General features: G+C 45.5%; 1 protein-coding gene across 20 annotated transcripts in view; it reads left to right on the forward strand.

The window, feature by feature from the left end:
• Positions 1–23,256, forward strand: part of RCOR1 (REST corepressor 1) — a 130,726-nt gene that overhangs the window by 99,235 nt on the left and 8,235 nt on the right. For 11 of the 20 annotated variants that reach the window (XR_006204092.1, XR_006204097.1, XR_006204098.1 and 8 more), the window contains 8 exons: positions 2,649–2,701; positions 5,487–5,648; positions 6,355–6,473; positions 9,532–9,610; positions 12,481–12,675; positions 19,213–19,290; positions 19,780–19,837; positions 20,351–20,580. Coding sequence is in view for 12 of the 20 variants with exons in the window: in XM_042944364.1 (XP_042800298.1) it covers positions 2,649–2,701; positions 5,487–5,648; positions 6,355–6,473; positions 9,532–9,610; positions 12,481–12,675; positions 19,213–19,290; positions 19,780–19,837; positions 20,351–20,580 (974 nt within the window). In the remaining 8 variants the exon portion in view is untranslated. Of the gene's footprint in view, positions 1–2,648; positions 2,702–5,486; positions 5,649–6,354; positions 6,474–9,531; positions 9,611–12,480; positions 12,676–19,212; positions 19,291–19,779; positions 19,838–20,350; positions 20,581–20,783; positions 21,540–23,256 lie in introns of those variants that run through there. The other 9 variants (XR_006204099.1, XR_006204095.1, XR_006204096.1 and 6 more) reach the window with 2 other exon arrangements.

The raw sequence follows: 23,256 nt of genomic DNA on the forward strand, positions 1-23,256 counted from the left end.
AGTCTTTGTTGGACTTCGGGGACATGAAAAGAGTGAACGGTTGTATTTTTGCTGGTGGGTATCAGATGGTAATTCTTTTGCAAGTTGCAAGGCTCCCCATCTGTTGACTCGTTTTGTCACGCCTTCACCTCACCTAGTAGAGATACCAAGTGACTTCCCCTAAGTGGCTCTGATTAAGTCCTTTCTTCCTTTGTTTTAGATTTGAGTCCTCAGAGGAGTCTACAAGGAAATCTAAAAGAGGTGTGATCTTAAAGGTTACTTATTAACAACGCTTTACTGTTTGCAGCACAGAAAATGTTCTGTCCAAACTTGCCTGCAACGCTCAGAATCCACTGGTCAATTTTACTGTTCCTGCCACCAGCTAATTTTTCTGTTAAAAAACAAAGCAGATGAAAATACAGTAGTATCCAAAGAATGCTTTGTTTTCCTTGTAATTTTTGAGCTAAATCCCGCCGGAGACCTGGGGAGACAGGTTTACTGGCCCTGTTACTGACGGAGCAGAAAAGACTGGAGCAGATAGCATCTGCCCCCGAGAACGGTGGGCAGGGCAGGCTACTGGGACAGCGCACAGCCCCTCGGGCCTGCCCCCCTGCCCTGCCCAGACACCTGGTGCTCGGATTTGCTGGCAGATCACATGCCTGGGCGGTGGCTGTGCACGCACCACGCGTCCCTCATCCAACGAAGGTAATGATAGCGTCTGGACGTTTGTACGCTTGCGGAGTTGAGCTTGTAGAGCGCGAGTTTCGGGTTCGTTTGCCGGATGTCTATGAAAAGGAACCACCCTTCCAGCAGACCCTCTCTGGGGTTGACCCTCAGTTCACTGCAGATTGTTTTTCCCTCTTCCCCGTACACAGCCTTGGCTTGAACACATCTCATTACTTAGTTTTATCACCCGACCTGCAGTCTTTCCGCCGGGGTCCCGTGTGAGCCGTGCAGCCTCACCGTGCGTCAGCATTGTTTTAAAGAATCTTAGGGCATTTTTGTCTTACTTGGCATAATCCACCCTATTGTGACATAATAAGCAAGGGAAACACTTTGGAATAATTCCTCCCCATTTTCAGACCACCGGTTCCAACTTTTGTGACAAACCGAGGTCATTTAGTTTGTCATTCGCCGACTCGCGGGTAAATAGGAATCTCACTACGGTTGACCCTTGAACGCCTTGGGGCGCCCAACACCCTGTGAGGAAAAAAAAAATCCACGTACAAGTTTTGACTCCCCAGAAACTTAACTGCTGATAGCCTGCTGTTGACCAAGAAGCCTTGCTGATGACACAAGTAGCCAACACACATTGTTGTGTGTGTTATATGTGACACGTACTGCATTCTTCCAGTGAAGGAAGCCAGAGAAAAGCCAGTGTTATTGAGAAAATACTGCAGAAGATTCTCCTAAAAGTGGACCCGCGTAGTTCACACCCAAGTTCAAGGGTCCGCTATATATACTCTGAGTGAAATCACTGTCTGTTTGTATGGACTTGCAATATTTAAAAAGGAAATGGAAACCTAGTCTCGGTGTTGAAACTGATACTGAGTGGCACTATGTGTAGTCACTGTTTGAACGACATCGACTTTTTCTTCTGTCAGTGGAAAAGCTTTTCCTCTAGTGTTAGAATACCTGTTCATAAAAGAGTTTGAATTCCTTTTCAGAATGATTTCTTTTTTGTCAGTTGGCCACCAGTTGTGCCACAATCAGGTAAGATGGTTGTGGTGTCATTGACTAGCATTCTGAGCCTGGGAGGCTCTGACTTTGATCAGGCTTCTGTTAACTCGCTGCGTTACAGTGGGCAAGTGAACCAACCGCTCCAGCCTGTTTCCTCAGCTCTGAAGTGTGGTCATTGCACCTGGAGAGAGAGACTGGGGGGGGGGGGGATGGCCTGGGGACAGAATTCTGTTTGTTTCAGACAGTTCTGTGCTATTTAATTTTTTTTTTTTTTTTTGGAGCTTGTGTTATTTTTGTACTTTACCAAAAACAAAACAAAGCAAAAAACTTATATAGGAATGTAACGAAGTGTTATTGATTAGTAGTCTCTCTCTTTTTTTTTTCCTGGAAGGAAGACTAGAAAATGTAGAGAGGAAATAACTTTGGGGACGGCAGCTTCCCCTGGATATCGAGTCAGTCAGTTTTCCTTGGTGTTACCTTAGTGCTTGAAAAACTGGCACTTGTCACCTTGTGTTGGAGTTTGAGAGCAGATACCAGGCACTGGTTCATGTAATTCATCTCTTAGATTTTTTAGTATAGAGATAAGTTGTTTGTTTTTCAAACTCAGCGGAGACTAAAAACAAACCCCAATTTAATATTTTTTATTTCTTTTGGTTATCTTTCAGGGTACCAATGTGATACCTGTTTATCATAGAAAATTTAAGTAGAACCAAGTTTAAAAAGAAGAATCATGATCTCTCCCATCCACAGATGGGATATGTTAAGTACCGTTAATATTAGAGTATATTTTTAGCTATTCCTTTGTGGGATTTCTATGTGTAAGATCCATGATGGGATCATATTATATATGATTCTGTTTGGTTACTGTCTGTTCTTTATTTTTTTCTTGCACATGGCAGGCCTGAAATATATATATATAATTCTAGTGCTCATGTACTGTGGTTTCCTGTCCCTCAGTGTGTTTACTGGCCTCTTGTCTTGTTTTTCAGTAGATGAATACATTGCCATTGCTAAAGAGAAGCATGGGTACAACATGGAACAGGTAATGTCATGGTTTTCTTTTGTTGTTAAAATGGGTTTTTAATTGGGAATGCGAGCTAAGCTGGTGTAGCCACTCTGGAAAACAGTATGGAGGTTCCTCAAAAAACTAAAAATAGAACTACCCTAAGACCCAGCAATTGCACTACTCGACATTTATCCATGGGATACAGGTGTGCTGTTTCGAAGGGGCACATGCACCCCCATGTTTATAGCAGCCCTATCGACAATAGCCAAAGTATAGAAAGAGCCAAAATGTTCACCAGCAGATGAATGGATAAAGAAGATGTGGGGTGTGTGTGTGTGTGTGTGTGTGTGTGTGTGTGTGTGTGTGTGTGTGTTAGTATTACTCAGCAATCAAAAAGAGTGAAATCTTGCCATTTGCAACTACGTGGATGGAACTAGAAGGTATTATGCTAAGCGAAATTAGAGAAAGATAAATATATGACTTCACTCGTATGAGGACTTCAAAAGACAAAACAGATGAACATAAGGGATGGGAAACAAAAATAATATAAAACCGGGGTGGGGGGGGAGGTTGACAAAGCAAAAGAGACTCCTAAATATGGAGAACAGACAGGGTTGCTGGAGGGGTTGTGGGAGGGGGGATGGGCTAAACGGGTAAGGGGCACTAAGGAATCTACTCCTGAAATCCTTGTTGCACTAGATGCTAACGAACTTGGATGTAAATTAAAAAAATAAAATTAAAAAAAATTAATAAAAAGTAAATGTGTTTTTTTTAATGGCTTTTATAGCCGACCTGTTAAATTGTGTTCTGTGTGTTAGGTAGCCATGCCATTTTTTGGTGGTCACTAGCAAATTAAACAAGGCCCTGGTCCCCTTTTTATTGCTTGACATGAGTATTAGAGGGCCCTTTGATTTGAAAGGCACCTGTTTTTCTGCAGGTTGGTAGTATTTAGGGCTTAATACTTACCTGTTTGAATATGTGGTTTGTCATTTGTGTGATGGGTTTTATCCTGACTCCGAGCGACATGTCTCACTCAGACCCACAGTGTTTTCTTTTCATATTAACTGTTTTGAATCAGTTCCAAGTTGTAATATTTGACTAAGGCTTTCTTTTAAAAATTGTTTGGAAGCTATTAGAAATCTACGAGATTAATTTTTCCCCAAAAGTATGATGATAATCTTTTTTTTTTTTTTTAACGTTTATTCATTTTTGAGAGAGAGCACAGGCAGGGGAGGGGCAGAGAGAGAGGGAGACACAGAATCCGAAGCAGCCTCCAGGCTCCGAGCTGTCAGCACAGAGCCCGACATGGGGCTCGAACCCACAAACTGCAAGATCATGACCTGAGCCAAAGTCGGACGCTCAACTGACTGAGCCACCCAGGCGCCCCTTGATGATAACCTTATTTCAGCTTATTTCTAACTCCTATTTTAAAAATCAGCATATTAATTTGGATTAGTGCTTTCCTTGGCATTGATCTAGATTTTACAGCCTGTAAGTTGCAGGCTTTTATCCTCATGATTGAGGGCACCACTGAGTTACGTTATATAGAATTAAACTCTTTGTTTTAGCCTTGGCCACACTTTTAATTATTTCAGCTTGGTAGAATTTGTTAGAAAAGCTGGTTATAGTAGGATAGTACCAGAATCTTTAAAAGCAAGAGGTATATCCCTTTTCTTTTTCTAAACCCTACTCGTGAATTTCACAAAGTTGCTCAGAACATCACCAACTTTTTAAGATTTTATTATTATTTATTTATTTTTAAAGTTTATTTATTTTGAGAGAGAGCACGAGCACAAGCAGGGGAGGGGCAGAGAGAGAATGAGAGACAATCCCAAGCAGGCTGTGCACCACCAGTGCAGAAATCAGAGTCAGATGCTTAACCGATTGAGCCACCGAGGAGCCCCTGAAGATTTTAAGTAATGTCTACATTCATCATGGGGCTCGAACTCACGACCTCAAGATCCAAGAGTCACATACTCCACCAACTGAGCCAGTCTGACATCACCAGTTTTTAATTCTATTTAGAAAGTGTAAAAGTCATTAGGTGATTGCTAAATATACCTAGATGAATTTTTAAGGATTCTGGTCTTCAAAATTCTGATTGGTCTCACTTGGGAGTTACCAGGAAAAAAATTGCTGAATTATCTCTCATTTCCAACTTGTCACCCATTTGAATATTTTCTCCCTTCTGGGTTACCAAAAAACAACAACAACAAAACAAAAAAAAAACCCTCTTTATATTTGAGTCTTTTCAGGAAAAGAGTAACAAAACAATTAAGTGCATTTATAAATTACTTTGTCGTTTCGTATACAGAGGCATTCCAGTGTGGCTTTTAAGAGCACAGATTCCAAAGGCGCCTGGGTGGCTCAGTCGGTGAAGCAGCCGACTCTCGGTGTTGGCTCAGGTCATGATCTCGTGGTTCGTGGGTTCGAGCCCCACATCGGGCTCTGCGCCGACAGTGCGGGGCCCACTTGGAATTCTCTCTCTCTCCCCCTCTCTCTCTTTCTGCCCCTTCCCCACTTGTACGCATGCTCGCTCTCAAAAATAAATAAATAAAGAGCACAAATTCTAGGGCCACACTGCTTCTGCCACCTACCAGCCCTGGACCGTTGGCAAGGACTTAATTCTCAGGGCCACCGTGTTCTCATCCGAGAAGTGAGCGCAGTGGAGCGTGTCTCGCGGGAGTGCGCACGCATCAGCCGCGTAGCAGTGTTTGCCAGGCTGCAGGGGCGTGCGTGCTCTTCTTTTGCCAACCTGATTTCCATTTTAATGTTTCACTCACGTCTTTGGTCTAAAATTTCACTGATACTATTTTTCTAGGCTCTTGGGATGCTCTTTTGGCATAAGCATAATATTGAAAAGTCATTGGCTGATTTGCCCAACTTTACCCCCTTCCCAGATGAGTGGACTGTGGAAGATAAAGTCTTGTTTGAGCAAGCCTTTAGTTTTCATGGGAAAACTTTTCATAGAATCCAACAAATGGTAAGTAGATGAAACCACTGATTTTTCTTTTTTTCCCAGCCTCTCTCCCCTGCAGCATACCTGAAAGATGGGGATGTCATCCGCAAGCCGAGATATTCCCGTGTTGAACGGAGTAGCTCATGCTTGCCGTGGAGTAGATGAGAGGCTTCAAGTTACAGGAGCAAAGCATCTCCTGGCACTTCCCAGCTTGAGAGCAGCTGTAACACGAGCCCCCCGCCACCCCATCCCCATCTCTCTTGTTGGGACTCCCCACATTAATGCGATAGAAAGCGTCTTTGATGGTTGTTTGATGAGGTGTGGCGCCTCGTGGAACCCTATCTGCCTGGGGAAGGTTGGCTTATCTCTTATATTCTAGAAGGCTGTTTGGTGGACTCCTACCAGGAAAGCTTTTATTGATGGTTGCACGAGTGCTAAAGTGAATTTTTAAAAAATAACCTAGGAGTTAGGCTAGACACTTTAGGTGTATGAAAACTTGGGTTCGTCTCAGCCTGCCTTTGGCGATCCTTCCTGGGCTGAGTTTCACTTACAGTCACACTGCAGTAGTTTGGAAATGTACCGATGAGAGTTCTTGAATCTTCTTCTCAGAGAAAAGGGTTGTGCCTTAAAACATTTCTGTGTGTGTGACCGTCCTTATTAACCGTATCTAAGCACGCTTGATTTGTAACGATCAGCTCTAAACCGAAACCAACTCAGTTTTTATGTTTAGCTTCCTGATAAATCTATAGCAAGTCTGGTGAAATTTTACTACTCCTGGAAGAAGACAAGGACTAAAACCAGTGTGATGGACCGCCACGCTCGGAAACAGAAGCGGGAGCGGGAGGAGAGGTCAGTTCCTGCCTGGAGGTGGTGTCTCCCCGCGTGGGGGATCTCTCGGGTCACTAGAATTTCTAAGAGGCGGTCGGTGCCCAAAGGAAAGGGAGAGGGATGGAGTTCCCCAAATGCCTTCCTGGTGGAGCCAGATGTACACAAATATTCTTCAGTAACGTTTGTGAGCTGTATCATTAACGCACGAGCCCACCGTTTTTTGGGTATTCGTTTCTTACCGCTCTCTTCTTCCTGCATTCAGTAAACTTCCACCTTATTTCTTTATTTTTTTAAATTTTTTTTTAAGACATTTATTTCCGAGAGACAGAGACAGAGCGTGAACGGGGGGAGGGTCAGAGAGAGAGGGAGACACAGAATCCGAAGCAGGCTCTAGGCTGCGAGCTGTCAGCACAGAGCCCGACGCGGGGCTCGAACCCACGAACTGTGAGATCATGACCTGAGCCGAAGTCGGCCGCTTAACCGACTGAGCCACCCAGGCGCCCCAAGAAACTTCCAGTTTAAATGAACAAACTTTTCCACATACTCTTTCATACCGCTGAAGGGTGTCTCCTTTTAATAAGAAGGAAATCTATTATTGCCTAGGTAGAATTTTTTTGGGTATACTTACACAAGATTTGTTTGCCACGTTTTATGTCCGGTGTGTTAAAAGATGACAGTACAGTTTAGATTTTCCTCATCCCTTTCTTGACCATCTATTTTGTGTGTGCGAGGGAGGGAAACATCTGTGATTCTTCTTCCTAAGGACACCAGCTATAGGGATAGCTTGGTGAGTAGGATACACCCAAGCCGACACTTCCACCAGATGGCGCAGAGCAGGGGGCGGCCCTGTGCTCCCGCGCAGAGGCAGGTTGGAGTCTCACTCCAGAGGTGGTGTGAACTCCCGTGCGGGGTCAGTGCCACATGCCTCTTCCCCGAGCCTCCGCCTCCTCAACTCTAAAATGAAGCTGCTCACAGTCTAGAAGGCAGCAGGTGGACATAGTGGTTTTTGTGTTAGGTTGGTGGCTTTTTGAAATTTGTTTTCCACGTTTTCTGTAATGCTGTTTTTTAATTTTTTTTAATTTATTTATTTATTGAGAGAGCGAGGGAACAAGTGGGGGAGGGACAGGGAGAGTTGGGGACAGAGGATCTGAAGCAGGCTCTGCGCTGACAGCAGAGAGCCCGACGTGGGGCTCAAACTCACAAACTGCGAGACCATGACCTGAGCCAAAGTCTGACGCTCAAATGACTGAGCCACCCAGATGCCCCTGTAATGTTATTTTTAAATTTTTTTTAATGTTTATTTATTTTTGAGAGAGACAGAGACAGAGACAGTCGTGAGCGGGGGAGGGGCAGAGAGAGAGGGAGACACAGAATCCGAAGCAGGTTCCAGGCTCCGAGCTGTCAGCACAGAGCCTGACGCGGGGCTCGAACTCACAGACCACGAGATCACGATCTGAGCCGAAGTCGGACACTCAACCGACTGAACCACCCAGGCGCCCCTGTAATGTTATTTTTTTAAACTAATAATATAAATGAAGTGAAGGGAGAGAGACTATCTGATCTCCATGGCCCCATCTCAGGAGGGTATTTTATGATTTTAAATAGGATATCGTGGGAACAAAGTGGTAGTATGACTTCTGGAGAATTCACATCCGTGGGCCCAGCTGTAAAGTGGGGGCAGTGGTGGGAACGTCTGCTGAACACTCTGCAGCTGTGAGAGTCTGTAAAAGTGTTGACCTTGATACGTCTGGATGCTGTGTGGTCTGCAGCATATATACTAGTGGGTCTGTTTTTGGTTTAGTGCTCTCAGTAATCAAAGAAAAGTGGCAGATGCTAATGAATTTGTTTTTATGTTCCAATAACTTTTGATTAAAAATATTTATTTCCATTATACGTTAGGACTCATTTACTTTTTATAAACAAAGTCTTGTACTACAGACAGCTGTACTCTGCTAACCCTGAAATTAGAGTTAAATAAAAGAATAGGTTGGGGTTTGTTGTCCCCCGAGTATGAAACGGTAAGAGCATCTACTGCCCCGCCCTCACCACAGGCTCCCGTCCCCGGTGCTTCTCTGTGCACCAACCCTGAGAGCACCTGTCCCCCGCACCGCCCCCCCCCCCACCACCACCCACACCCTCCCCCACCCCCCCAGCCCCCCGTGGGGAGCCTGAGCCCTTGAGCACCTGTGCAGACCCGGGCGCTAGCACCTGAGGGATTGGTGGAAGTGACAGCAGGGACGAGAGAGGTCCCTCAGCCCTGGCACACTCTCCTTTTGAACTCTCTTTCCTGGGCCAGAACTCAGCACAGGAAGGTAGCATGGCCATCTGGGCCGGATCCTGAGACGGTGGGACGATGAACTGGATGTAACTGGGGGGAAACTGGGGCAGGCTGTGCTCGGCTTCTGTGATCCTCAGTCTTCTGACTTTTCAAAGTAAAGGCTCTACTACGGAGCTCTTTTAAAAAAATAATAACACGTGGAAGGCTATAAAGAAAGGCATTTGAAGTACCATGTCAATGTGAATGTTCTTTTTAAAATTAACCTAATTTGAAATCTCAGTTTATCCAGAGCCAAAAGGCTCTCCCCCTTCTGGCGCTTGGATTGAGTCATGAGTGTGTACTTGGGACTTGAAGTGGAGTTTCACTTTTTGGGGATTTGTTCCCAGCGCATGGGGACTTTATTTTTCAGTAATTTCTCAGTTACATGTAATGATTGTGTCCTAGCCCACCACAAGATGATTACGGGGCAGTTACATAAATGCCTTAAATTTGATCTTTTCAGTTGAGAGTTGAGAAGAAACACTTTACAAATATGAAGCAACAGTGTTCTAGACCTGATCCAGAAGTTAAAAATCTATTTCAGTAGGTGGTTGTTGTTGTTGTTGTTGTTTTAATCATTTAGAGTAAGAGAACTAGGAGTTGGTTTTAATTTATTTGAATTGTAAAAATGTTTATCTCGGCAATCTGAAAACATACTGATTTTGTATTAAATCTGTCATTAAATCAATTTATTGCTTATATTTGTATATTAAATAGAATTAGTACCAAATAGTCTTTCAGTAACTTGTTCTTGCCTTCCAGTGAGGATGAACTGGAAGAAACAAATGGAAATAACCCCATTGACATTGAGATTGATCAAAACAAGGAAAGCAAAAAGGAGGTATTTTTTTCCCTAGTATCGTTTAGGCAAATAAATTTTATTAGTACCATACGTAAAACATTCCTCTTACTTATTCTATTTAATATATTTATTGCTATGTACAAGGCATCATGATAATGACTTTTTAAACAATACTAACTTTGCTGTATAGACTTTAGAATTTTGTTTGCCAAGAAACAGGAATAAAGGAAGCCCGAAAGCAAGCGATAGCATTACTGAATAACGAGTCTGTCCTCATTGGGCAGCCGTCCTCACTGCCTTCTTTCCCAAGCCATCAGCCCAGTAGTTAACGAGTGTGGGCGTGGTACTGGTGAGGAGAGGACCAGGTGAGGGCTTGGTTCCTCCTCTCAGCCTTCGGGATGTCCTCTCAATGGCCGGCGCAGGGGCCTGCACAGTGGGGTCATGAGCTGGGTCATGAGTGCACTGCAGAGGGCTGGCAGGGACTCAGGGCAAGTTTTACTCAGAAACAGCAGCGTAGGTCCTATAGCAGCGAGCCTCACACATGGGGAATTTTTAATCTTTCACATCTTAAAAATCATTATGTCAGAAGATTCGAGAGGCCCATGAATTCCTACAGTTGTATGTAACTTTTTTTCTGTGTGTATTTATGACATTTCTTTATTGTGAACTTTTCACTGAGAACGATGGGGTGTCTGAATGATCTCATTAAGCCTTTTGAAATGGGTTGCAGTCTTAGGTTATTTTGCCCATTCATAAAAATTGAATAAGGCCTATGTGGGATCCCTGAGGGCCCCCCAGGGAAACCCGGGGCTCCTTGGCACAGACTGGAAAGCCCCCATAACACAGCATCCCCTGCGGCAGAGCCCTTGCAGGGAGGATAGCACTACAGTCCCTGGAAGGAAGGGCCCCTTAGTCCATCGGCCCCAGTTCAGGCCGGAGTGTTGGATCCCAGCGTGGTTATGACTTTTATATGTAAGTTCGTAGAAGTGCTTTTCTGAAGAGAGTCTGTATCTGCAGCTTCAGTAAAACCTCAAAGAGTTCTCGATCTTGGAAGGTTCTGAAGTAGGAGAACAGCTGTTCTTCGGCATGGAAAGACAAAAGGGTCCAGGCACACCTAAACTTTAAAATCGCGTCAAACATACATGCTTTTTGTAGGCAAAGTAGGAGATCCAGCTAAACAAAAAGGAGAAAAAGAAAATGATGATATTGTCACCCTTAATCACTGCTAACATTTTGGTGACTCTTTCCAGATGACTCCATGAAATGTATATGCCTATATACACACTTATGACTCTATACTTGCTTTTTTAAAAACATAAAATGGGATCTCAATATATCATTTCTGAAACCTTTTAAATTTGGTCTTTCTTGAACATGTTTTTATGTCAAATACACTTTGTGTACATAGCTGTTATTAGCATGTTATTTTATCCTACACATCTTTCATAATTCAGTTAAGCAATCTTAGGGCTTTTTTATCAGTTTCCCCCCATGCTTTTTGCTGTTCTAAACAATGCTGAAATGCTGGTCTCATGATTAAATATTGGTTCACTTAATTTTTTCCACTGGAACAAATTTCTGGAAGTTGAATCGTTGGGTCAAAGTCTTCTAGTTACATTTTTAAGGCTTCATTTGGTAGGCTATGTATCACCAAACTGAAAACTGATAATTCTTTCTGGATGGCACTCCAGCTAGATTTATACGAATGCCCAAATAACAAGATCATTTTAAGGGTTAGCTAAGTTAGATTCTTTGGGAAATCAAATTGTACCTACAGTTAAGAAGCTTTGTCTTGATACATCATTATCTATTAGCTTCTTCAGGGGAACGTTTTCAATGAAAGGGGAAAGGCTTGATTCAACTTCCGTAAGTCTTACTTATGTAGCACGATTCCTGATTAAAAGAGAAAAATGACTTATATCTTAAGTTTCTTTCTGTACTAAAATGTTGTGAAAACAGGCACGTCGTCAGTAGGTGATCTCTGCTAAACAGCATAGAGCTGTTACAGACGAGATGTAGTTTATTGCCTACTAACATTTTTATGTACTGTCTGTTACCACCTGTTCAAGAATTTACTGGTACCGTCGTAGTTTGCAGGGTCGATTTATGTCAGTGTTTTAAGATAGGAAGGAGAAAACCTGCACATATTCTCAGCTTCATCAGCAAATGTTAATACACTAACAAGATGAGATTATGAACTGTTACAAAAACTTCTTAAAATTGTTATCAGGACAGTATCCTTTCCTTGCCAAGATTTTATTGCATTTCATTTCCAAACGTTTCAGTTTTAGAGAAAGCACTTAAAAAAATTAGCAGCAGTCATGCATTATCAAATGACAGCATATGTTCTTGAAGCAAATTATACAGTCGCCCTAAAAGTTGTGTCATCCAAAAGGAGGGTATATGAAAAACAGTCATAGTTACATGTGGAAGTTTATATTTTTTATAAACTTTCGTATAGAGTTAAAGAATTTAAATGGGTTTTATATATGTGTTGAATCATTTTTTCCTTTTATCTTTCTGTGGCCCTAAGTCCATCTGTTTGGCTAAGAACTATTAGGATAAAGGAGCTCACCATTCACATACACAAAGCACACCAGAAGAGAAGACAGATCTCTTTTCTTCCTGTATTACTACAGGAAGCTCAGAACGCTTCTTGCCAGAGGCTCAGAGTGATAGAAAAAGGTTGTGTTTATATAGGAGGGCAGTGGATTCTACTTAGAAGTGTTCAGCCAACATTCAATAGCCAGTGTTTCTGTTAACTGCCTGTTAGTTTGTAGATGGTAATTACGATACGGCATGGTATTTGTCAGATTGTTTAGAGCCATGTTAGGAAAGTAGGCGTATTACTGTTCATCTGGCATTTTCATGTTTTGGAGTCTCATTTTTCAAATCTGTGTACCATCCAGGTGCCCCCTACGGAGACAGTTCCTCAGATCAAAAAGGAGAAACATAGTACGCAAGCTAAAAATCGAGCAAAAAGGAAACCTCCGAAAGGAATGTTTCTTTCTCAAGAAGACGTGGAGGCTGTTTCTGCCAACGCCACTGCGGCCACCACGGTGCTAAGGCAGCTAGACATGGAGTTGGTCTCCATCAAGCGGCAGGTACCGCGGGTCGGGGCTCACTGATGCTCAGGGGTCCCTGTGTGTCCCTCACACCTGAGTGTCCTCTTTCCACAAGCCTCTGAAGGGCATTTTATTTCTAAGGAACTGGACCGAAGACTTAGGTACTGATCCGTTGATATTTCTTTCTTTTTTAAATTTTTTTATTTTTTTTAATGTTTATTCATTTTTGAGAGAGAGAGAAAGAGCGAGCAAGTGAGCAGGGAAGGGCCAGAGAGAGAGAGGGAGACAGACATAGAATCTGAATCAGGCGCCAGACCCTGAGTGGTCAGCACAGAGCCTGACATGGGGCTTAAACTCAGGAACAGTGAGATCGTGACCTGAGCTGAAGTCCCTTAACTGACTGAGCCGCCCAGGCATGCCCGCATTGATGTTTCTTAAATTGACTTTGAAACTAAAGGTATATATGTATACCTTTAATACACACACACACACACACACACACACACACACACACACACAGTGTGTATATGTGTCTGGGTGAATTTTCATAGTGTGAACACACCCACCACACGGCCACCATCTGGATCAAGAGATGAACTGCAGCCTCCCAAGCCCCATTCATTTCCCCTTTTATTAAATTTTTTTTATGTTTATTTATTTACTTATATTTTTTTGAGAGGGAAACAAGAGTGAGCAGGAGAGGGGCAGAGAGAGGGAGACACAGAATCCGAAGCAGGCTCCAGGCTCCAGGCTCTGAGCTGTCAGCACAGAGCCCGACGCGGGGCTCCAACTCATGAACGGTGAGATCATGACCTGAGCCGAAGTCCGACGCTTAACCGACTGAGCCACCCAGCTGCCCCTCATTTCCCATTTTAGTTGCTGCCCCGAGGGGACTCAGCCTTGCCTCCCAGGCTTCACTAGTGCCCTTCTCACTCATTACCCACCTCCTTCCAGTTGGTGGCCACTGGTCTGACGTTTTAAACCAGACATTATTTTTATTCATTTTGGATTTTATATAAACAAAGTCATATGATGTAGTTTCTTTCATGCCCAGCATTGTTCAACATATGAGATCCATCCAGGTCGTCCTTCCTTATTGTTGTATAAATATCCTAAAACTTATCCACTGTACTATTACTAGGCATTTGGGTTGCTTCCCATTTGGGGCCGTTGACCAGTTAATACCGACGTGGATGTTTCTTTGACTCTTGCTGTATTATGTATGCATCTCTGTTGCATGTACACCTAAGAGTGGAATTACAGAGTATGCCTGTGTCCAGCATTTTCTAGAATAGTGCCAAGCAGTTTTCCACGGTGGGCTGCCAACTTATGTGAGGTTTGGTTGGCCTGCATTAGGGCTTACTCACTAACTGTTGCACTGTTGACATTTGGGCCCGGAGAATTCCTCGTTGTGAGTGTCCTGTGCATTGTGAGATGTTAAGCAGCATCTCTGGCCTCTAGATGCCAGCGGTTGTGACCTTGCCCCATCAGGTGTGACAACAGAAATGTCGTCAGGCCTTGCCAAAGTATTACCGCTCTCCCCCCCGCCGGGGGTGGGTCAAAATTACTTCCCCTTTCCCATTCTGAGGCTCACCTTTTGATGAACAGAAGTTCTTAATTTTAAGGTAGTCTAGTTTCTCGTTCTTTCCTTTTGTAGTTAGTGTTCTTTTCAGTTTTGGTAAGAACCTTTACTAAGAGTATGAAGATACTCTCCCATGCTGTCTTAAGTGTTGTTTGCCTTTACATTTTGATCTTCCGTCTATCTGGAAATGTTTTTCTGTGCATGCTGTTACGTATAGGGTGGATATTCATTTTGTTTTTCACGTGGCTATCTGGTTAACCGTGCTGTTTATTGGAAAAAAATCAAAACCAAAAACGATCCTTTTCCCACCGCAGTGATGGGCATCTTTGTTTCAAGTGCAGCGTCTGTATGTGTGTGGTCTGTTGTGACTTTGGTGTGTATGTCCGTCTTCACTGGCACCATCCTGCCTCGATTACAGGGGCCTTACAAACCTGAGTGTCTGGGCCAGGCGGTAAGTCCTCCAAGATTGTCTCTCCTGGCCCTTTGTGTTTCCATAGAAAATGTAGGTTCACCTTCTTGGTGTCCAGAAAAATAATTCTGCTAGAATTTTTATTGGAATTGTATTGAATGTCTAGATCAAAATAGAGAATGAACATTAAACCAGACAGCCACCCCTGTGATTCGTGAACGTGATCCCTCCCCTACCAGCACAGATCTGTCATTCTCTCCGTGTTCTGCCGCCTCTGTGTTTGGGGCTTTGTCAGAGTTCTCCCTGGATATTTGCTACTTTATGATAATCCTTTTCTGATTATTTGCCCTGGTATGGGGAACGGCGCATCATTACGTGGTGCATTGAAACTGCAAATTCAGCGGAGTAGCCAGCTGACTCTTGTCCCTTCATTAGTGCCCTGCCCCTCCCCCATCCTTCTGTCTCTGGAATTTGAAGCAAATTGTGGACTGATGGTTTACTTGTAGTTTTTGCTGCTTTTGATTTGTTGATTTGTTGGTTCCTTAGAAGGTTAAACTGGAGGCTGGCAGTCCTTTCCCAGATGAGAGGAGGGATCTGTGCCCTGGTCTGGCAGCTCGGGGCGGGGGACAGCTCACAGCAGGACCAAGTGTTCCCCGAGCAGTCAGAGGATTGGCTCCTAGGCTTGGCTGCTGGCGCAGTTGCGCCCTAATCTTGGGAGAGTCACTTAATCTTTCTGGGCCTCTTTTCAAATGAGGAGATTAATCCTTGCCTGCCTGATCTTACAGGCTGTCTGAGGGCTGCAAGAGAGAGAGAGAGAGAGAGAGAGAGAGCGAGAGAGGGAATGTTTTAAGCTCTGTTTGTGCTGGAGGGGCTCTCTGAACGGGGCCCGGAGCCCCCACCCGCATCATTGTCCTCCTTCCTCCTGGAGGGGACTGTCTCCCCCTGTGCCGAGCGGACTCCTGATGCTCACTGGTCGATGTTAATCTTCTGAGCAGAGAAAATGAGGCCCTTCTTGCACGCAGGTGTCGCAGTACAATAGATAGAACTGTCTTTGGTTTCACGGCCAGAATCAGGAGCAGGACTTTTTTATTTGAAAGTAGCTACTGAGAATCATGTGGAATAGAGGGGCTTCGGTTCATCGCTAACAGAGGAGACAGGTCGCCTGCCCCCCTCACAGCCTGTCGGGGTTGCTGCCGAGTGCACTTGTCGACTCACAAATGGCCGTTTTATCTGGATGCTTCCACATGTGGTGGTGTCCCAGGGAAGGGTTCACATGAAAATAGCAGAAAACCTGACTGATAGCAGCTTAAACAATTGAGGATTTATTTTTATCAAATAGCAAGAAATCCCAGCATCGGTGGCTCTGGGCATTAGTCCGTTTGTTCACGGTGTGGTGACAGACCCGGATTCTTTTGCATTTCCTCCTCCACCATTCTTAGCGTGCCTGCTTTTCATCTCGCTCGTTGGCTCCCGTTGGAAGCTTCCAAAGCCATTTTGTGGCCTTCGCGTCTGCACTGGGGGCCGATGGAGAGGGGCCGGAGGCGGGGCCGACCCTCCCGTCCTTCCAGCAGGAAAAGCTTTTACCTTCTCGGGAACTCCTGTCCTCCCTGCGTGCTGCAGCTTTGCAGAACGGCTCCTCCTAGCCCCGAGGAGGACCACCAGCCTCTGTGGAAGATGCGAGAAGGGGGCTAGGGGCAGACGGCTCTTAGATTAGCCGGCGGCCAGTGCCTGTTGTGCTGGGTCTTTCTGAGTAGAGAAGGAGAGGGTCACACAGGAAAGTAGGAAAAAAAAAGTCGCTAGGTAAGGCACCAGGCGAACTTGACTGCTATTTTGTTTTTTTCTTTAAATGCTGGTCACTTTAAAATTTTTTAATGTTTTAAAATTTTATTTTTTTTTAATTTTATTAAAAAAAATTGAGGGGCGCCTGGGTGGCTCAGTCGGTTAAGCATCTGACTACGGCTTAGGACATGAGCTCACAGTTCATGACTTCAAGCCCCACATCAGACTCTGTGCTGATAGCTCAGAGCCTGGAGCTTGCTTGGGGGGATTCTGGGTCTCCCCCTCTCTCTGCCCCTCCCCTGCTTGTGCTGTCTCTCTGTCTCCCAAAAAATGAATAAATGTTAAAAAAAATTTTTTTTAGATAAAAAATAAATTAAAAAAATAAAAAAATAAATTTAATGTTTATTTTTGAGACAGAGAGGCAGAGCACGAGCAGGGGAGGGGCCGAGAGAGAGGGACACAGAATCTGAAGCAGACTCCAGGCACCCAGCTGTCAGCACAGACCCGGACGTGGGGCTGGAACTTACAAGCCTTGAGATCATGACCTGGGCCAAAGTCAGAGGCTCAACCGACTGAGCCACCCAGGCGCCCCTTTATATCCTATTTTTTATCCAGCTTGTTGCCACTCTGGCTTCCTTTCCAACTGGCATGATGGTAACCAAACCCTGTTCTTATTCATAAACACTTGAGTATTTCTAATAAGGAAAATGCATTAGGAAGAGAGGTGAAGGTTGATGAGAATTTAGAGCTAACTTTTAGTTCAGAATTTGCAGGTATTCTGTATAGCCACTTACATAATCTCTGCTTCTTTATCGATTTCAGAGAGAAAATGCATGTGGTGAATAGGTTGGTCTCCTTAGGAAATGTGTATTACTTACTCACAATGCAATATATACCCCATTTCTTACCTGTGTAAACAACCAGCCAGAATGAATAGAACGACCTAGTAACCGGAATGCTGGGAGGCATGTAGTATTCTGGATAGCGGATTCTTTTGAGAATTTGTTAATAACTCTGTCACAGGTTTATGTGACTGAATATAACCTTGAATTATGAACATAGCCTTGAACATGCCCTTGCAGCATTTTATGGGTGGTTGGTACCTGAGAGCTCTGAGCAGGAGTCTTAAGACCGTGCTGTTGGACGGGGTAGCCGGTAGACACGTGTGGTTATTTACATTTAAGTTTGGATTAAAGTAGAAGAAATGAGAAGTTCAGTTCCTTAGCTGCATAAGCCACATATCAGGTGCTTAGTAGCAACCTGCGGGCGATGGCCATCGTGTCAGATGGCACGGCTTCAGCATGACGTCGCGTCAGAGAGCGTTCTGTGACACGGTGCTGGTCTGAGAATTGGGTGTTACTTTCCCAAGAACTTACTGTGGGTGAATTTCTGGCACCAGTTTATTTTCTTCTGACTTGTACCTTTTCAAAAATAAACTAAAGCAAATTTCAGAAAACCGGGGTCTTCGGTTTTGGTTTTACTATAGAGCAGGTTTTATGCACATTTCCTTTATTTTTCTTTTCAGTTGTCTCTGTGTTCTGACTTGGCGTGGGCCGTGTGTCTGGCAGGCTTTAAGGCCCTTACTAGTGGCAGACAGGGTCACTTCCTCGTCCCTGGAGTGCTGGTCCTCCTCACGGGGCCGCCAGTCCCCTGTACATCTCCACTCCCCTTTAGACCTTTCAGAAGAAGTAAACCCAGGAAAGGAAATGCAAAATTGGAATTCTGTGAAGTGTAAGTGCTTGAAAATGAAATTTGAGTCTAAGTAGGAAAAGCTTGTTCAAGGAGGAGAGAATTATCAAAGGGTCTGGGAGGCTGTGTCCTTCGCCACCATCCCCCACCTCTCAGAGTCCCGCTTTTTCTTCATTTGCCTTCATAAGGTTGCTGCTTTTGAGGGCACCTTCTGTTCCGGAGTGTCTCTGATGTTTTATTTGGGAAAATGAAGCTGATCCTCCCCTTGCTTGCTCTTTTGCCCGTGGGATTATTTAGAAATGAAAAACCCTGGGGTTGATGCCCCCCTGGTCCTTGGCGCGGAGGTGCCCCTGCACGTGGAGCTGAGAGGGAGCCCGTTCCCAGGCCCGGCTCCTTCAGGAGTCCGGGCGCGAGTCCGGCGGATTGTCCGCTGGATCGACTCAGCGGTTGCTGTTGTTCATGTCTGTCTTTCGATCGCTGAGAGGCAGTGAAAGGTTAGGTGCGTCGAATCAACACGGCCACGTGGAGAAGATCTAATCTGTGAGAAAGTGAAGAATTACGGTTGGCCAGAATCAGGCTGTGGGAAGGTAACACGCTGCTTTCTCCTCGTTAAAGAAGGCCGCCCTGCGGGCTCCTGCGCAGGGGGTGCCTGGGCGGACCGCGCCGGGCCCCAGGAGGTGCACCTGCCGGCCTGCAGAGCACTGCCTCCCGGCTGCTTCCGCTCGGCCTGCTCCGCCCGGTCCGCGTGGCGGGAAGCCAGGCGTGGCCTGGTCTTGTGTGTCAGGCTTCAGATGTGGGTTCCGCCGCTCGGGGGGGGGGGGGGGGGGTGTGACGTGTTCTCAAGTTGTGAATTAGGGCTGGGCACGCAGGAGCCTCTTGGCCACCATGCCCCTCCTTCCCGTTGTCCCTCGTCTGCTGCTCTAAGCAAGTCCGTTAAAGAATCTCGGTAGATGCTCTGAAGGGATACTACAGCGACCTCAAATTTTGGTTACCATACAGATTAGGAACTTCTTTGCTCTTGGTTTTTTTCTCTTATTTTTTTTTTTAGTTCTGTTTTCTTTTCTTACCTTTACAAAAGTCGTTCATTTTTAAAATTTAAAAATTTCCTTTCTTCCAGATTCAGAATATTAAGCAGACGAACAGTGCTCTTAAAGAAAAACTTGACGGTGGAATAGAACCGTATCGGCTTCCAGAGGTAGGACTCTATTGACCGTCACCTTAGAAGTCGTACCCAAGTTTCATGTGTTTACGAATTTAATATTAGGGCACCTGGGGGGCTCAGTCAGTTGAGCTTCGGACTTGGGCTCAGGTCATGGTCTCCCGGTTCATGGGTTCAAGCCCCGCATCCAGTTTTCTGCTGACACCTCAGCCTGCTTTGGATTCTCTGGCTCCCTCCTTCCCGCCCTCCCTCTCCCTCCCTCTCTCTCTCTCTCTCTCTCTCTCTCTCTCTCTCTCTCAAAAATAAATAAGCATTAAAAAAAAAAGAATTTAATATCTCTATAATGTATCTCCAGCATACATCCCATAGAAAGAAAGTTGTAGACACAATCTTTATAAACCCAATTGACGTTGAAATTCTGGTATTCTGAGAAATTGTAAGAAAAAAAATAAGATTCATTAAGTCTGACGAGGATGCCCTCGCCTATAACTGCGTTATGCTCATACGGCTCCTCTGGGTGTGCAGGTCGCTCAGAAGTGTAACGCACGCTGGACCACGGAAGAGCAGCTTCTCGCAGTACAAGGTACGGGGGTCCTCCTGGTAAGAGGCTTGGGGCCGCAGGTGCCTTTAGGAAGAGTCATGCCCCACCCCACTCCCGTGGCACCACTTGTGTTGAAACACGCTCTTAGGAGTGTGTCGGGTTCCGGATGGTCAGAAAGTATAAAATCCTGAAAGCAGCAGACTGAATGTTAAGAGTTTTACGGTTGGAGCTCTTCTAGTCCTGGGGACCCGGAAAAGAATGCACAAAGTCCACCGGGTGCCGGCTGGGTGACGTCAGTCGTCTTGGGATACGTGACTGGAGGTGCAGGTTTCCGGATGACAGGGTCATACTGGCCTTCTTGGATCAGTCATCTACGAAACAGATCTAGGTTGCTGCTTTTTCCACTGTATAATACATTAAGATCGTGCCTGCAGTTAAAAGCTCCAAGTGTTTTCTTATCTGGATCTAAAGGAAGGGGGGTAAGTCTCAATTGTGTGGGGTTTTAAAAGTTGTTTTTATCCTGTATTGAAAAACAGTGCTCTCTTACATCCTTAGCCATCAGGAAATACGGCCGAGATTTTCAGGCAATCTCAGATGTGATTGGGAACAAATCAGTGGTACAAGTGAAAAACTTTTTTGTAAACTATCGACGCCGCTTCAACATAGATGAAGTTTTACAAGAATGGGAGGCGGAACATGGGAAAGAAGAGACCAATGGGCCCAGTAGCCAGAAACCTATCAAGTCCCCAGATAATTCTATCAAGATGCCTGAAGAGGAAGACGAGGTAAATCTGAAACAGTAGGATCTCTGCCAGATTCATGCTCCATATTCAGTGTCTTCTTTGATGGCCTTTCTCGGCTGGAGAAATATTTTTAGCTCTCAGCTCTGTCAGTGACTTGACTTTTCCCCATAAAAACCTTAATATGTGTGTTGACACAGTTAGTTTTGGTCACTAGGTATATTGCTCACATTTTAATTCCTGTACAGATTCCTAGTTCCATCCTGGTTTTCTCCAGCCACAAAATACTGCACTTTACCAAAGTTTCCTTAGATCCTGGAAGAACTCAGCCCTGAAACGGTAAGTTGGAAGTGGTTGTCGAAGGTGTGTTGGCATCGCAGTGGGAGGTTAATGACCTTACTGCTGAATCGGCTTGGCTAGCCGGCCAGGAGCTCCTGCGTCTGTCTCTGCTGTCCCGAGTCGTCCAGGCTTTGATGCGGTCGGGGCTAACGGGTTCAAGTATTGATGGAGACCGTTCTGGGTCCTGTGTTTGGCCGGAGCTTCCAGGCTGGTGGCCGACATTCTGGCAACCTCCAGGTTAGCTATACCGATTTCATCGCCTACTCAGCAGAGATTAGGCACGAGGTTACCGAGGCTGCACGGACCCATCTGCTGCCTCCCTGCTTCCTGTGACGGGGTCACCTGCCATTTCCCCGTCCAGCCTGGCCTGCCCTGCCACGTCTTTACCCCCACTCCCACAGAGAGGAGGAGGGGGCCGGGCAGAGGTAAGAGTTAATTGCCAGTCGCTTTGGTGTGCGTTTGTTCACAGACACGGAATTTTAAGGATTAGTTGAGCTTTCCGGGAAAACCTTCTCATCAGAGGCTCCCCCAAACCATGCGGGAGTGATTTGAAATGACCTATTTAGTACTGTCTGTTCTCCCCCCTTTGCTCCAAGGGTCTGGCTGTAGAAGCAGCCCAGAGACCCCCTCTTGAGCCGAGCACAGAGTGCCTCACGAGGGAGACCCCCCCCCCCCCCCCCCCCCCCCGCCCAACGTGACGCACCCAGCGTGTTGGGCTCTTTAGAGCTTTGTGCCAGAAAATCTTTGGACTGTTGATAACATTTATAGCGGAATTCGTATTATTAACAATGCGAGTGGTTCCCCTGAGCCACACCCATGGCACGGCCCAGCCTGAGACCCCGGAACATAACGGCTTACAAGCAGAAGTTTTTATCTCTCAGCAGTGATGTTTGTCCCGGTGCTTGTTGCCCCTTTAGCAACAGATCAACCTCTCTGAAGTCCTGGACTCCATTTAGGAAGCATTGAGAAGATGAGAATTATGCACTTGATCTTAGCCAAAAGGCCGAGAAGCGATAGAGAAGATGAGAATTATGAAGGAAGGAACATTAGAATTTGCCGGAATGAAAGCTTTCTTCCATGTATGTTCTCCAGCTTTGGTGCCAGGAAGCAGAAATCATAGGAAACTCTCCAGATTTTATCAGAGCAGGTGTTGGCAGGGTTAAGCCTAAAAATACGGTCATAAATTTGGGACCAAGGGTCGCCACCAACGGGACAGGCTCTCAGTTCTTGTGCATATACTTTCCTTCCTTTTCTTATGTCTGCTTCATTCACTCACAGTTACTTTTTTTTCTGACAAAGTCCAGAAGTCCATTCTTCACGGTCCACTTACCATGTCGATCGAACATCAAAATAGCCCGGTAATTCTCTGCCCGGTCTGTGGTAGCATTGGCCCAGTCGTGACTGGTCTCCCACCACAGGCATGCCTTTGTTTTGCCTTGGTGGTCCATCTTCCATGCATCTGTTTCCCCAGCCTTCTCCGCAAAACTGGCGGCATCGCCTGACTTGTCCTTAGCGGACAACATTTATCTTGTCTGTAAACATTCTCACCCTCTTCAGCCATTTCCACCCCCTCCCCCCACAGTTCATTTCCTTTTTTTTTGGTCCCTTTTATGCCCCCTATAGTACCCGCTTTCCCGCTCCACCGCCCGGCTTTTCTGTTCTCCATATGTTAGTTTGCAAAAGGAAATGAATCTGTAGGGACCAGCTACTGTTCTGTGTCCACCAGGGGCCCGGGGGGACTTGTAAGAGCCCTGGTTAATTGTCCAGCCAGTGCCCAGAAATTGGCCTCCTCATTCTTGTGTATCCTGTGGAATCCAGCAGCTAAGAAAGATGTCTGCTGGCGTCCTGCCTGCCCCTTCTGCCCTCAGATTTTATGTGTTATGCGGCACAAAGAGGGAGGAGGCCTTGAGAACTGCCAGAAGTTCTAGTAACGTAACTGTTAGCTGTAGGCCGTTTCCTTCGGGGCTGAGAAAGGGCAGGCGGCCCAAGGGTTTTAAGCTTTTGAGATTCCGAGTTCTCCGAGGTGGACAAGGATGCCGTTCCCGGCGAGGGGCGGATGGATGGGTGTCCGGGTGAGGGGATGCGGACCATGACCGGCTTGGAGGTAGAGTCTCACTCACAGTTACAGAATGAACACAAAGCCCCTGACCCGGCCAACTGTTCTCATCAGTTATGATGTCAACTGAAGGAACAGCTGTTTTCAGATTGGGGTTTATAGCCCAGTGGTTCCCCCAGCAGTAGGACATCAAGGGGCACCTGGGTGGCTCAGTCGGTGAAGCGTCTGACGCCTGGTTTGAGCGCAGGTCCTGAGCTCACGGTTTATGAGTTTTAAGCCCCACGTTGGGCTCTGTGCTGATGGTGCAGAGCCTGCCTGCAGTTCTT

The sequence above is a fragment of the Panthera leo genome, chromosome B3, assembly GCF_018350215.1.
Source record: "Panthera leo isolate Ple1 chromosome B3, P.leo_Ple1_pat1.1, whole genome shotgun sequence".
NCBI lineage: Eukaryota > Metazoa > Chordata > Mammalia > Carnivora > Felidae > Panthera > Panthera leo.